The sequence below is a fragment of the Podarcis liolepis genome (assembly GCF_965112155.1).
Source record: "Podarcis liolepis genome assembly, chromosome: 5".
Classification (NCBI taxonomy): Eukaryota; Metazoa; Chordata; class Lepidosauria; order Squamata; family Lacertidae; genus Podarcis; species Podarcis liolepis.
This window is the reverse complement of record NC_139556.1, coordinates 66544156-66559226: the sequence shown is the minus strand read 5'-3', so window position 1 is coordinate 66559226 and position 15071 is coordinate 66544156. Positions and strand designations below refer to the sequence as shown.

General features: G+C 41.8%; 1 protein-coding gene across 15 annotated transcripts in view; it reads left to right on the top strand.

Moving 5' to 3' along the window:
* Window positions 1–15071, top strand: part of EPHB1 (EPH receptor B1) — a 344460-nt gene that overhangs the window by 276557 nt on the left and 52832 nt on the right. For 13 of the 15 annotated variants that reach the window (XR_014526935.1, XR_014526936.1, XR_014526938.1 and 10 more), the window contains 3 exons: window positions 7185–7366; window positions 11155–11317; window positions 14642–14750. Coding sequence is in view for 8 of the 15 variants with exons in the window: in XM_083506364.1 (XP_083362490.1) it covers window positions 7185–7366; window positions 11155–11317; window positions 14642–14750 (454 nt within the window). In the remaining 7 variants the exon portion in view is untranslated. The remainder of the gene's footprint in view (window positions 1–7184; window positions 7367–11154; window positions 11318–14641; window positions 14751–15071) is intronic. The other 2 variants (XR_014526937.1, XM_083506360.1) reach the window with 1 other exon arrangement.

Below are 15071 nucleotides of genomic sequence, written 5' to 3'. Positions count from 1 at the left end.
AAAACAGTAATGTCCCTTCTCGCTCACTGCTGCTCTGCCCACTCACTACCTGGTAGGACTTACCATTTTACAACTATTTGTATTCCTGATTTCATCCAGTCCAAGCCAGCATGGCCAATGGTCAGGGATGATGAGAACTATAGTTCTCATCAGAAGGACCACAGGTTCTCCATCCTTGATTAATTGTATATGCTCCAATCCCATACTGCTCTGGGTGTTTGCCCTGCATATTTGCAGAATCTGCATTCATTTGTATGAGTTGTAATCCAAACTTTACACTGCTGCCTGTAAAGATTTATGGAGTGGTGGGCCCCCTCCTGCATCTGTAGCCATTGGCCCAATGCTATTATACAACAGCTGTAAAATCAGCTTGGGATCCAGCAGATCCCAGGCCATCTCAGCCCCTCACAAGCCAACCTCTCTCTCTCTCTCTCTTTCTCTTATTATATTTATTGCAAAACATACTACACAAACAGACAAAAACAATACCACAATGACAACTAAATATTAATTGACTATACATCATCTAACATCACACACGTTTTTGACTTCTGATTTACCTCATTGTGCTTTCTAAATATTCTGAAGCCATACACACTTCCTGTTATATCTATTACATATCAAGAATTTTTTTTACGTTTATAATTTTCTTCAATATTCAAGATTCAATCTATACCTGTCAGGAGATTTGCATTTTCACAATATTGTTTTAAATATTCTTTAAATATTACCCATTCTTTGCTCACTTTCTGATTTTAGTGTCCTCTTATTCTCCCAGTCATTTTCACAAGTTCCAGGTATTCTATCATCTTCACCTGCCAGTGAAGCTTTGTAGGAATTAAGTCACCTTTCCAATTGGAAATTATATCGGCCACCCTCACTCTCACCTGTATGTTTGGCAGGTGCAAGGGGGAGTGCTACATTGACTGGGTGAGAAGCACATCAGGGTGGCAGTGGGAGGCTGACTTAACTGGGATTAATGAAGGGCAAAGGGATGCTTCCACACAACCTAGCACACATCCCTCAATCCCAGAACCAGGGGGTTCGGCTTGCTCCGTAAGACACCTCTCCAGAGGTGGGATATTAAAACAGGATGTTTAGCACTGTTTTCATGCAATTAGGATTCACCAGCATCCAGGGACTCCTTTTGATCCTCAAGGAGGCTGCCTGCGAATTTTGTATTTAGATTCCATTTTGAGCACCTCATTCTATAGTACATTAGAGTTATCAGCATCATTGTTACTTATATAAAACATCGCTCTACGTTCTGGTGGAGAGGTGATTGACTGTCGGTAAGCAGCATTGTTCTGTGCACCATTAAATTAAGAGGCTGGCACCATTGCTCACCAGGGACTTAAGGGGCAGTGAGTTCCAGAGGCATGTATAGGGAAGAACATTTAGAAGACTCTGAGGATTAGTCTCTGCAGAGCCCTCACCACATGCATCAGTGGGCTTTAAAATGAGACACTTTGATGTCTCAGGAGGACCAGACAGGAAATTAACTTGTTTAATGAAGCGCAAGTTATATTGCCTTGGTTCTGTGTGGACTCCCATCCCCAGCAGGGATTCGAAAATAAATGCAGGAGGCAGATTCACGGATGACGTCAGTGATTCTCCAGGACTCTGACTCAGAGTAATGCGGACTCCCATCTGGCACATACATTTCGAGAAGAGATTCCTACTTTGCCACCGTTCAGCTGGTTGTCAGCTTGAATCAGATAAAAGTATTTCTTTTGCTTAAATTAGTCATTTAAAATGTGGAGGGGTGGTTTTTTTAGCTCACTCTTCATTGAAATCAACCCCCAGTATCCTATCTGTTTCTTTCTTAACAAATTGTGCTAAAAACAATTGTACCCTACAAAGAAATCACAGGCATGGCATCCCTTCCCTTCGGTTTCCCCCAGGACTCTTTGGGGAAGTCGTGACTGTTAAAGTGGTAGATGTGCTTTAACTGTATGGTGTGGATGTGACCTTTTGTCTCCTGAGATACGGGCAAAAGCAGGTCTGGGAAGACATGGCTGGGGTTACAGCGGAAAAGTGGTCAGTGAGCGGGGAAGGGTTATGTACAGGACACATACTTGTTTGCCATTTATCCTGCATGTATTTCCCCATCTCTCCTCCAGCACAGACATAGCACATAACTTCCAGGAAGTCCTCAAGTATGGCATGTAGGCAACAGCTTCTCCTTATTTGTGCCACAGAAACCTGTATTCAGAGATATACTGCCTCTGAACATGGAGACTATAATGACTAAGAAAGGTGGCTAGACCTGTCTGCTATACCTTTGTCTAATTCATCTAATTATCTGGGCACCACACAGAATAAGTTCATCAAGAGCTATTAGTCACAAGAGCTATATTGCCTCCAGTATCAGAGAAAGTAGGTTTCTGAATACTAGTTGCTGGGGAACATTGCACTTATGTCCTTCTTGTGGGCTTCCCAAGGGTATCTGGCTGCCTACTGAACAGACTAAATAGACCTTCGGTCTGAACCAACAAGACTCTTCTTATGCTACGTTCTTGTATCCTCTTGTAGCAAATTCCTTAAGCTAAGTATGTATGAGTTGTGTGAAGAAGTACTTTGTTTTGTTTGCTCTGGTCCTATTGACAATCTGATATCAGTGGGCAGCTGGCGTCTAAAATTTTATTGGGATAAAAAATTCAGTCTATTCACTTTCTGCACACCATGCACAACCTCTATCACGATCCCCTTAGTTGTCATTTTTCTAAACTTAAAAATTCCCCAGATTCCTTTGGCCTTTTCTCACAGGGTTCTTTAACCCCTTGATCATTTTGCTTGCCTATTTTGCACCTTTTCTAGCTCTAGGATATATATTTTTGGAGATCAGATAGCATAACAGTGTTCTTGAGGAGGTTGCATTATACGTAAGTTTATAAAGAGGCATTGCAAGATTTGTTATTTTTATTTTCAATCAATTTCTTAGTGATTTCTTTACATAGAATTTGTCTTGCTGCTGTTTCACACTATTGATGCTTTCAGTGAGCTGTAAGAGATACCAAGAGGCAAGGCTAGTTCATAGCCCAATTGACACATGTTAGGTATTACTGATTTAAATGGCTACCCTATTCCCCACCAACTTCCTGCCTGGAAGTTTTATATAACCTTCCGCAGTAGAGTATTGCAAACTGGCTCTCATAATCAATTGGTGTGCAATGCGGAATTTGCCACGTAATGTCGCGGTCATATGATTGCTTCACCATCTGTCCCAACTCACAACTCAACTTATTTTTTACTACGCTCTAAAAATGTTACTGCACCACAGAGCAACAATTATTTTTATTATCGTGTAGGAGTACTAGTCGTGGTAGTAGTAGTTTAGGAATATTTTTAACCTGTCCCTCATTGACAAGCCATCCCATGGTGGGTGTATAATAAAACTATTTAAAAAGTAAAAGAGTGTCACCAAAATATCATAAAGGAAAGTCTGATAAAAACCAATAGCAACCATAGCAGCTATAAAACAGCAAAAGTAACACAATTGGAAAAGAACACTGTATTCTTGCCCAGAAAATGCCTATGTGAATAGATGGGTTTTCTGTTGGTGATTTAAACTCATGAGAGTCAGCAGCAGCAGCCATACATCAAAGGACAGGGTGTTCCATAATGGGGGTGCCAAAATTGTGAAGTTCCTTTCCCGGGTAGCTGCACAGCAGATCATATTTGGGAGATATTGGTTGATATTGGGAGAGTGGGGCAGGAGCTGACTCTTCAAGTATTTCAGACCCAAATTGTATGGGGCCTTACAATTCATCACAAACACCTTGAGTTTGGTTCGGCCACATATTGACAGCCAATGCCACTCTTTCAGGTGTTAAGTGGTGGTGCTGCTAGGTTGATCAACGCATTGCCTTTTGTACGAGCTGCAACTTCCAGACTTGAAACAGGCTGAAATATTATGTCCCATGGTAAATTGGTCATACAACTGTCTCACCAAATACCAGACGGTGTGCACAGACCCATTCAAACCTTGCTCAACACACTATTTTGGGTTTTCTGAATTGGTCTTGAGTTGAGAGACAAAGAACAAGTGAAATAAAGCTGAACCACAATTATTATTTCGTAAGCTATGTAATGAGGTAGTGGAGATGGAGCCAAAACTGGGTTCTCAATTTTTGCCCCCCACAAATGGGCTGTCATTGCTCCTGCTTGTCAAGGGCAGGTCACATTGCAGATGACTGCAGGGGCCCCACACTGCAGTCACCTTCCGTGCAATCCTTTCTTGACAATTGCTTTGCCAAGAGCAAAGGGTCCAGCCACACTATTCATAGTGCTGCATATTAGCTGCAAGAGCCATTTTATAGATGGCAATATGCACCTCAAGACCGCTGTGCCATCTTGCTAGGGGTGGATTGTGTGTACAGAATGCCTCCTTTAACTGATTGGCCTCTTGGTTACTTTTAAGGATGCAATCTGCCAAGCAATGCCCAGCAGAAACCCCCCTGTCTCTTTTCAGAAAAAAATGTGAGCTCCCCCACCCCTGCCCCCATTTCACTGTGAAGAAGAACCCTTCCAAAAATCCATTGCAGCCTTAGAAGTGCCTTTGCCATTGTTCATGTGATGGGGAGGCTAAGGAGAGCAAGTTGTGCTGGCTTCATAGTGAGTGAAAAATATTTTTCCGAATTTGCTTGTTCATTTGCAGATGGGCCTGTGTCGCTTGCCTTTGATAAAGAGTCCCGAGGAATTTTAAGTTCTAATTAAAAATAACTAGCCTTTTTAAATATTAAAACTTTATTATTTACCGACTGTTCCCATTTCATTCCTCTCGCTGCAATAATGTTCTTCAAACAGCAATTAAATATGAGGAAACTTTATCACCATGGCAAAGGGAAGGCAGTATTGCTTTGAAAGCAAGCTCCATTGTAAGCACGCTTGCTAAATGGAGGGGGTGGTGAGACTCTTGATGCATGCCTTCTCCAAGAGCACGTATTCTAAATCTTCCCCAACCGGGTGCCCTCCATATGTTTCACTCCCATCCACTCTGTACTTGCTAGGAGTCCTGGGATTTACAGTCCAAAACATCTGGAGGGCACCCGGTTGGGAACAGCTGTTCTAAATTAGGAAAGGCTAGTTCTTTCATGGAGAATAATCTGCACAGCCTGAGCTAAATTGGAAAGAAAGGTCTATTAGCTCCTCTTTAACCCCACTGGGCTACGGGAAAAAGTCTGCTGCCATTTATCTTTAATTTGGCTTCCTATGATGGGGAGGAAAGGGCTGTAAAGTAGTTATAGGAAAACGATACAAAAAGACTAAGTCTATACCCATCCCTGTTTTGTCAACACTAACATCACTTCTGAGGTTGCATTCCTAGATTTCCCCAGCTTCTTTTCAAGCAGCCTCTCCTCCTGCCTGATGAGTTTGCGAGAAGCGGGAATAGAAAGGGAAAATAAGAATTGTCAAGGGATCACAAGGATAATCTAGTCCAATCCCTTGTAATGCAGCAAAATGTAGGACTCGAACTCCCAACCCTGAGATTAAGAGTCTCATGCTCAACTCTTTTAAACTATTGTTTTGGCAAAGAAAGACTATACAGAGTATGGTAGAAATCCATGTGCTTTTGAGGATGGGGCTTGACTCTGTCACGTGTTTTGTAAATATATTATTGTTTGTGTTTAATTAGTCTGGCTTTTCTGAAAAAACCAAACTGAGTGGCTCAGACATGTGGACTCTCAATAAAGAGGTGGTCCAATGTGAACAAAGCTTGATGGGGTCGGAATAACCAAATTCTGTGTGTAAATCTGTTTGAAATGGATTCCTCCTCTAGTCAGAGTGGCTGGAGTAACTACTAGAAGTGGAAGTTAACTAGGGATGAGGGAGAAATCTACTCAATTTTCACTTCCCAAAACAATACACAAACTGAATGACAAGCATCCTTTGAAATTTGCACTTTTCCAGATTTTGCACTGCCATTCGCCAGTAAAAAATCTGTACAAAAATGCACACATTGGTGAAAGTAAAACACAGAAATGCATTATATTAGAGGGAAATGCTTTGAAGAAATGTGTATATTAGGAACGTTACATACCAAAAATGTTTATATTAGAATAAATTTGCATTAAAATGTTCATACAGTTCCACGAGGGCTTTAAAAAAAATAGCAGACTGAGGTGGAAATGTGGAGAAATAAATTTAAGATTGTAAAAATGAGAAGTTGAGGGGGAAACTGAAATTGGCAGATTCACTGCCAAAAATCTGAGAGGAGGAGGGTAAATTCCATGAGGCACTGAATGAAGAAGAATAAGCAAAGAGTCATGTGCATAAAGGCCATGAGGAAAGTTGGAGGCTGAGAAAAAGTTGGGGAAGGCAGTAAGGGGCAATAGAAAAGATGGGGAAATATGACCTATGGCCATATCTTAGGAAGGTAAACTTAGGAATGGAGACTTGGAGTAGGCAGAGGTCCAAGTCTTGATTAAAGGGTCAGAGAGACATCAGGAATCAAAGGTAAAAGGGACCTGCTGGAAGAAAAGCAGAGGAACAGAAGCTGAAGGATCATAGATGAGGTGGAGGAATGGGACAACAAGAAATCCAGAAGCACAAGCTTCTGAAAATAGGTGCAGTTCTTGTGAGAAAAGGAGGCCTCCCCTCTTTGCAGGTTGTGGATACATCCTAATGAGCAAGTGGCGTTGTGTATTGTGGGCAGGAATTTCACATATTGCTTTAAAATAGCTATGGAAATAGCCTTCTAAGGGTGCAACCTACCTTGCTCCTGATGAAACACCTCTGAAATATTATTCTTGTACAGCTTCTATTCAACTCATCGGAAGCATTTTTGGCCTCTTGAAGATAAAAACTAATGGTCATTCATTAATTAATTCATTTGGTGGTTTATTTGTATGCTGCTTTCCCACAAGATGGTGGACAGAGCAGCTGAACAACAAGAAACATAACAGGTCTGCGTAGTCAACATAGAATTCTACACACTAATTGTTCTAGTGCAGAAATGTATTTTTTTCTTGTGTGTCGAAATACTCCATGTAATTGCATTGGACTGTATTATTATTTCATGTAATATTCATTCTCCTCCTTCACCCTCACTGCCCCTTCGACTTCACCCTGATTCCACCCTGATGTTTTATTTCTACCACCTCTTCAGAATGTTCTCATCCTCCTTCCCCTAGGTTAATTTTCACTTTTCTTGCACTTCCTGTTCCCTCCTTTCTCCGTAGCTCCCTCCACAGTTCCCATCATGCACCAGGTAAGTGCCAGCATGAGGAGCATCACACTGTCATGGCCTCAGCCGGAACAGCCCAATGGCATCATCCTGGATTATGAGATCCGTTACTATGAGAAGGTGAGCCGGATCTGCATCCCCGAGATTAGCAGCACTATGGGCGCAAGACCATCCACCGTAAGCCTGAATGTGTTTGAGGAAGGGGAGTTGGGATGGGCCATTATTGATTTCGGAGTCTGGTGTTGTTTTTTCATGTTGTGGATGTGCAGTATTGGCTTGATTCAAAGCCTAGTTGAAGTCAATGGGGAGACACTGTGACAGCCGTGCGATTTTTGAAGTAGGCTCTTTCCTCAGTATTAATATTTCTGGAAAACCTATATCAGATTTGTAGACCAAACCTTCAACATTTGAGGTGGGCAAGATGGGGTTAGCTGTCCTTCATATTGACCTTCACCAGAATGAATTCCTATTACTTCTCTACATTCCAGCATTTTAATGCAAAACTACTTAATTTGCACTTTCTAAAACAACACACAAAGCAAAATTCAGCAATCCATTGGCACGCACACTTCTCCAAATTTTGTGATCCAGATCTCCAACCAAGAAATGTGTCCCAAAATGTGTATATTGGGGATAATTGTATATTAAAATGCATATTTAAAAGAAGAAGAAAATGACAAATCACTATTTCAGGCAGAAACGTGGAGAACGGAATTTCAGATGGGGGGGATGTATGAGAAACTTAAATAGACAGATTCACTTAGCCGCAATTGGTTCTAATCATATTGTCAATACAAACTCTTTCCGTACATACAACACTCCCACCTGTGGACTATCTCCTTACAGGCTTTGTACCACCTGGCTGCAAAGAGTTCACAGGACACAGTTGCTTTAGTACATTATTTCACAGCTTACTAGGAACTTCTCCATGTCCAATGTTTACATTCTCACTATGGCTCCAGTCCTCCCCACGTTAAATCAAATGTACCCCGCTTAGCTCAGCTTCTGTTGCCTGTTGCTTGCCTGAACCATAAAGCAGCAGCAGAGAAGGAATTCCTGTCCCAAGCGTCACTAAACCGTTCAGCCCCACTGCTGCAGAAAATCTTGAAAATAATAGTTAACTGAAAGCAGGGACTCCCCGTTGATTTCTGCTTGCTTGCTGTGTACACTTGTTTCATTTCCTCATGTTATTGAAATATCATTGTTTCAAGTGACTAATAGCTTGCTAGGAGTGACAATCTGCACACTGAGCTAGACTTGGTGATGTATAGTGAGTGCTTTGCCAACTCTGTGCCACTCTCCTGTGCCTGTATTATCTTCCTGAAGTTCTCTGCCTCTCAAGCCCCTCATATCCCAGAGATGACTCTTGTTTTATTACCTTGTAAAAGTTGGATAGATGTAACCCAGCACAGATTGCTGCAGATTGGACTAAGAACCTGCTCTGCCCATGAGTCCCTGAGGTACAGTAAATGATATCAAATGCCAGATTGTCAGGAAGCACTTGTCAATTGCGGTGCTACTGTGCAGACCATGCATGGTATTGTTTATGAGTGCAGGTCTACCTGAAATGGGAGGTGGCGCCAGCTTTGGACCTCAACGAGTTCCCATGTTTGTATTAGACCCACCTGCCTAAGTATCTGACTGCTCAGAGGGAAGTGAAGTAGTCTAGAAGAAAAAGGGAGACAGGGCAAATGAGTTTCATGATTTGGATTCAAAACTGAGGATATGCTATAGCTACATAGGGTCTTGATAATTGAGTGTCAAGCTGAACACAGGGTGGTCAGATGAAAAAGAGGACATGCAGCTGCACTTGTCGCATCAACTACACCTGCTGAAATTCCCTCTTCTAGACAACTATTAAAGTGCCAGAGACTTGTCCTCTTTTTCCATCTCACCACCCTAAGCAAATTGGAATTGGACACCAGGGAGTCCCAAATTCAAGCACTGGGCACTATGGTAGCCTTGGGCAACTTACTGATTTTCACCTTCAGTTTTCTATCTGTCAAATGAATATCTGGGAAGTGAAGTGTAAGAAATAGCATATGACAATCTCCAGGCCACGAAATTGGATAGAGTTGCATTCTTTCTTCAGGCCCCATTGTCACAGAGACAATGGATAGTGACGGCTCTCTGTGCCTGATGCGCACTTCACAGACCGACCCAGTGTGTGAGTACGTTGGAGTGGGCTGTTAAACTGGAATCTCATCTATACCATCCCACGCACACCACAGCAGAGCTGGGGCAAAAAAGCAGGGACTGGAAGGAGAATTTGATGAAATGCTAACACTGTGTTTTTGACTCACAAGTTTTCAGCAAGGCTTGATAAAAGCCTAACAGCCAAATCATATATTATAGTATCATATATTATATTATAGGTCATGCCACCTCTTTTGAGAGAGGAAAAACATGGAGTCCAGCGATTTAATAGAAAGATATTTAGGATACAACAGTTGTGTTTGAATTCTGATATTCAATTTTTATTCCAAATCTCCTATTTTAGTTAATCATATATCAATAGGAGTCACAGACTTTCATTTGCATGTCAAATTGCTCAGAAATACAATGCTTGATGCAGTGTGTGCACTGCATAGTCTGTAAACGGTTGAGTTTGAGGAGGGATGTTCTGTGTTTGATTGTTGATGGTTGTTTTGCATGTACAAGTTACCACTTCATATTTATATTCCTGCAAGTGAGGAACATGCATGTATAAATTCAGCTGCAATCGCTGCCCGTTTGGGAGAGATGGTAGGCTAGCTAGATTAAGAACTGTATAGTGGGTACTAAGAATGGAAGGCCTCTCCAATTTTTTGTACAATAAATATTACCCATATTTTTACCCAGCAAATCACCTTCACTCCAAGTTGCACAGTGAAAATGCATACACTGTGCAGTATATTGTACCTTTCCCAAGAAGTGGGGAATTTGGTTACATCAGTAGCAAATGGTGTGGTGTGGCACTGCCATTTGCCTGGTCTCTGTCACATCACTGCTGTTTACTGGGAGGTAGCGAAGGGGAGGCAAGGTGGTACTTAAGTTGGCACAGTAGAAATGTACCTGCACAGTCAATCTGGGGCTCCTGCCAGTGTGCTTGCATTGTGGCCACCTCCCTTCTCCAGCTCCCAAGAAGTAGCAGTGATGACACTGACCAGACATCAAGTGAGTGGTGCTGCTCCACCACACTGTCCACTACTAGATTGCCCAGCTGTTGCAGGTACCTCTTTGCTACCTTTTGTGATAGAATCAGTGATCTGTGCTGTAACTCGCTCCCCTATAAGCCTTCACTATTTGGTGAGGTCTTTTTGTTTGTTTGTTTGCTTGCTTGTTTTAAAAGTCTGTGAACCCTCTACACATACAGGTACAGTGGTACCTCGGGTTATGAACTTAATTCATTCCGGAGGTCCATTCTTAAACCAAAACCGTTCTTAACGTGAGGTGTGTTTTTGCTAATGGGGCTTTTTGCTGTCGCCACACCGCGGGGAGCGATTTCCATTCTCCTCCTGGGGCAAAGTTCACAACCTGAGGTACTACTTCCAGGTTAGCTGAGTTTGTAACCCGAAGTGTTTGTAACCCAAGGTACCACTGTATGTTCATTTCATCATTTTTGAATGGAGTGAATGGAGTGAATCTGCCTTTTTGATTACGTGTAAATGGTGCATCACACCATTGTTATTGAAAAGGGGTCTGTGGAAGTCAATATGTAGCTGTGATTACAAAACAGTCATCAACATCATCAACCCACTGCTTTCCATGCACCGGGCCTAACAGGAAGCTTGCCAAATGTCAGTGGTTGCACGTTGGTCCTTGGCCCTGTTGAGGGAGAAATACAAGGAAGATGTCTGATGTTGCCTTTTGTTGCCATCTTAACTTTAAGAAGCCGTTGTCACAAAAGTACACCTTGGAAATAAGATCCCCAAAATATAACTTTTACTCATATGTTTCTCTTTTCTATTTGCTGTTCCCTGAAGGACCACAATGAGTACAATTCCTCCATGGCGAAGAGCCAGACCAACACGGCACGGATTGATGGGCTGCGACCAGGGATGGTCTATGTGGTACAGGTTCGGGCTCGGACAGTGGCTGGCTATGGGAAATACAGTGGAAAAATGTGCTTCCAAACCTTAACGGACGGTAAGTGTAACAAAAAAAGGAGGGGGGAGCAGAGAGGGAACTGAGAAAGGAACAGAGGGAAGGAGGTTGCACTCTGTCGAGCCTCTAAGCTATAATTGGATTAAATCAACTTGTCTCTCCAAACCCTTGCCTCCCAGTGGGGCAGTGTGGAGAGAGACTGGTGATTTAGAGAGATGTTTGATTAATTGCCAGCTGGAGGATTAATCTGACTGAAATCTCTTATCTCTGTTTTTACCCTGACCATGCAAGCGATTCCCCGCCCAACTGCATATGAATGGGTTTTCAGTGTTTGCAAATAAGCTAGGGAGGGGTCAGATTGACCTCTGTTGGTCAGAGTAGTGGCCCAGTATTCTGTATCCAGCAGTGGGTAGTATTCTGCATAATATATGATTTATACATGAGTGTGGTGTGGTGTGCTATCCCTCATTGTTCACACCCAACATGTAAATCTGTAGTTCTAGGAAATAAGCACCTATGGTGGTATAATAAAATTAGATTTTGTTTGAAGTTATAGGAAGTTGAGAAATAAACTGAATGTAAACATTCAGAGCCTGGCTGTATTTGCCAGTATCCTTTGATTGTATAACACTGCACCACCTTCCAAGGTCTAACTGCAACAGTCACAAGTTCATTTTTGAATTTCAGAAGAAACAGAGACAGGCCCGTGTACATTAGTTTAAGGTTGGTAGATTAAATCTGTTAACTTAAGCACAATAGCCCAACACTCTACCAACAAGCAGCCAATTAAAAGTGCATAAAAGAGAGTACAGTGGTACCTCGGGTTACATACGCTTCAGGTTACAGATGCTTCAGGTTACAGACTCCGCCAACCCAGAAATAGTACCTCAGGTTAAAAACGTTTCTTCAGGATGAGAACAGAAATTGTGCAGCAGCGGTGCAGCGGCAGCAGGAGGCCCCATTAGCTAAAGTGGTGCTTCAGGTTAAGAACAGTTTCAGGTTAAGAATGGACCTCCGGAACGAATTAAGTACTTAACCCGAGGTACCACTGTATACATATGCACTCTTGAATTTACTCTGGTGGCCAGTCCTTCCTCTCGCTGCACTAGAGAATGTGTGGGACCTTCCTCCAAAAAGCAGGCCTAGAAAAAGTCCAGAGGAAATTGTGCATAATTGGAAGAACTCTGTGATAAAGATTAGCTCTCCAGCTGTAGGCAAAGTATCTTCCTTGGCACTCGCCACCACTGTGGAATCAGACCAGAGGCATCATCTTTCTCTACCACTGAGGGTTTTCTGTATATGTTGTGTCAAACATGGCCACTACTTTGGCCCCAATAGCCTGCAAGAATTAGCATGCAGGGTTTTGAAAACTTAGACTTGCTTTCTCTAGAATGAGCAGTAAACAGATAAGCTCATGACCACAGCCTTGTGCAGGTATGGCACATAAACAGGAAATTAACCCAATCAGGAGGCATGGAGCAGGCCCCACCCCCAATGTGCCCATGTGTGCCAGCCCTTACCCCTATGTTTCTGTGCTGAGCAAGGAAGAACTGAAGAGGATTATCCACCTTGCAGTCATTTGAATGCAAATAGAACCCGACACACGATTAGGAACTGTGATAAAGTTCTATGGTCCTGTTTTCTATTATTACCATACTAAATAAGTATTAGTGTTCAAGATTTGTCTACAATTGACAGCCACTCTCAGTTCATCAGGATTAAAGCATCTCACATAGTTATTCACTAAGAATGGGTTGGTCATTGCATTTTTAAAGTGTACATCCAAAGTACATACTAAAACTGTAATCTGTTAGGGAGACAAATTGGTTTGAAAGATATACACACTGACATGAAGGGTGTTGACATGTGTCACTGAACCAGCAATTCGCTGCTGTATATACACAGCTTAGACACACAGCTTAGACACACATGCGTCAAGCACAAAAATCTTGACTGTATCATAATTTCTATATCTGTAGAACTGGACAAGGTTCAGTTTTAAATGTGCACAATTAATTTTCTCAGAACCTAAAGATTGAAAAACCAACATGTTTGGTTAATTATATTTTGAAGAATTGTTCAAGTTCTAGCTCAAACCTCAGGGGAGACATATATATATGAGACTTTTTGATGATGCCTGGTTAGACAAATCTTACTTTGCTTGTAACAAAATATACTCTTTTCAGTAATATATTCTCAGCGTAGCTAAAGATCAGCAAGCAATCCCCCCCCCCCCTAATTCAGGTGGCTCCCTCCACGGAGCACTTTTAAGAGGTTCTTTCAAAGTCTAGCAAAGTCACTTTTGCTACAAATGCCTCCTTGTCTAGTGTCCAGAAGTTTTAATTGAGGAAGGGTATGGGGAGCACATACACACAGCACATAACTGATGGACATTTTAAAAAATGATTTTCTCCAATACTTACAATTAGGCAGACAAGGAGAATGCTGTGTCTGAAATAGAAGCAGTTAATTGAAATACAGCAAGAATGGATATTGTATGTTATTAAATAATAATTGATTGTTAAATGAGATTTTGCACAGGATTTAAGCATCAAGCAGGAGATAAAACAGGTTACCAGTAATTAGCTGCAAAACGAGAGGAAGAAAATTAAAAGGAAGTGTGAAATACTTCCATTTGTGTGAATTCATTCTAAGCTGATAGGACTTAGAGAGAGAATTATCAGAAGATGAACAATAATTTTAATAAAAATAAAAATGTTAATTGATGTGCAGGTCCATTGTGGTAAGGACTGAACAAATAAAGAGTTCTTCCTATCTGATCAACTTATTGAGAAAGCCAGAAAGCACTGCAAAGGGTATCATTTCCCTGGATTAGGTCCTGGGTTGCAGGGCAAACATAAGCCAAAGTTTGCATGTTCTGATGTAATGGTAAACTGAGGTTTGCAAAACAACAACAACCAAAAAGTAATTAGGTTCTCTGAGTCTGCAAGGGAAGTATGGAGATGGAAGAAAAAATATAAGTGTCTAAGGCTCCTTCCAGGCTTTTTCTTGTAGTACGAAAAATGATTTGGTGTTCCATATGAACTGAGCCATTATTAAGTGCTTGTCTTCCATAGCCCTCAACACTCAACTTGCCAAACTGTAGAGTTCAGGATCTGAGAGCCCTTCTAACATAGAAATGGCAAAAGCTGGCCATTGTTACAATCCCTGTCATGCGTGGGATTCCAGGGGTCTTGGCATTCAACCAGGATCTGTGCTTCTTTGGATCACCTATGTAACCCATCCTGAATTCCTGGTAGAAATGGTGGCATACAAAGCTAGTAAATAAATAATAGAGATTTGCTATTGGCAGCAAAGGCTTGTATGAGCAGGCAAGAATGTTACAAATGTATTTTTCTTTTCCAGATGACTACAAGTCAGAACTGAGAGAACAACTGCCATTGATTGCCGGGTCTGCAGCAGCAGGGGTCGTCTTTATTGTCTCCTTAGTGGCTATTTCAATTGTTTGCAGCAGGTACCATTTGCCACATTATAAATTTTGCTTTCATTCCAAGGCTGAATCTTCCTGAAGGAGATTGTGGAAACACACACATTTACTGCAGGGCAGCGCTGGATAATGGAATCAAGGAGCTAACAATTGATCTGTAATGGTTACATAAGAAGCGCGGTGTAGGTGCTAATGGATATTTGGTTTGCGTAGCTTAAGCACACCTTCTTTAAAGGGGCGAATGTTCTATTGCTAAGACACACTTGCACACAGGGCAGAATCTTGCATGTATTCTCTTACGAAGGGTGCCAGATTTAAACAACAACACGAGCTACGTCAGTCTCTGCA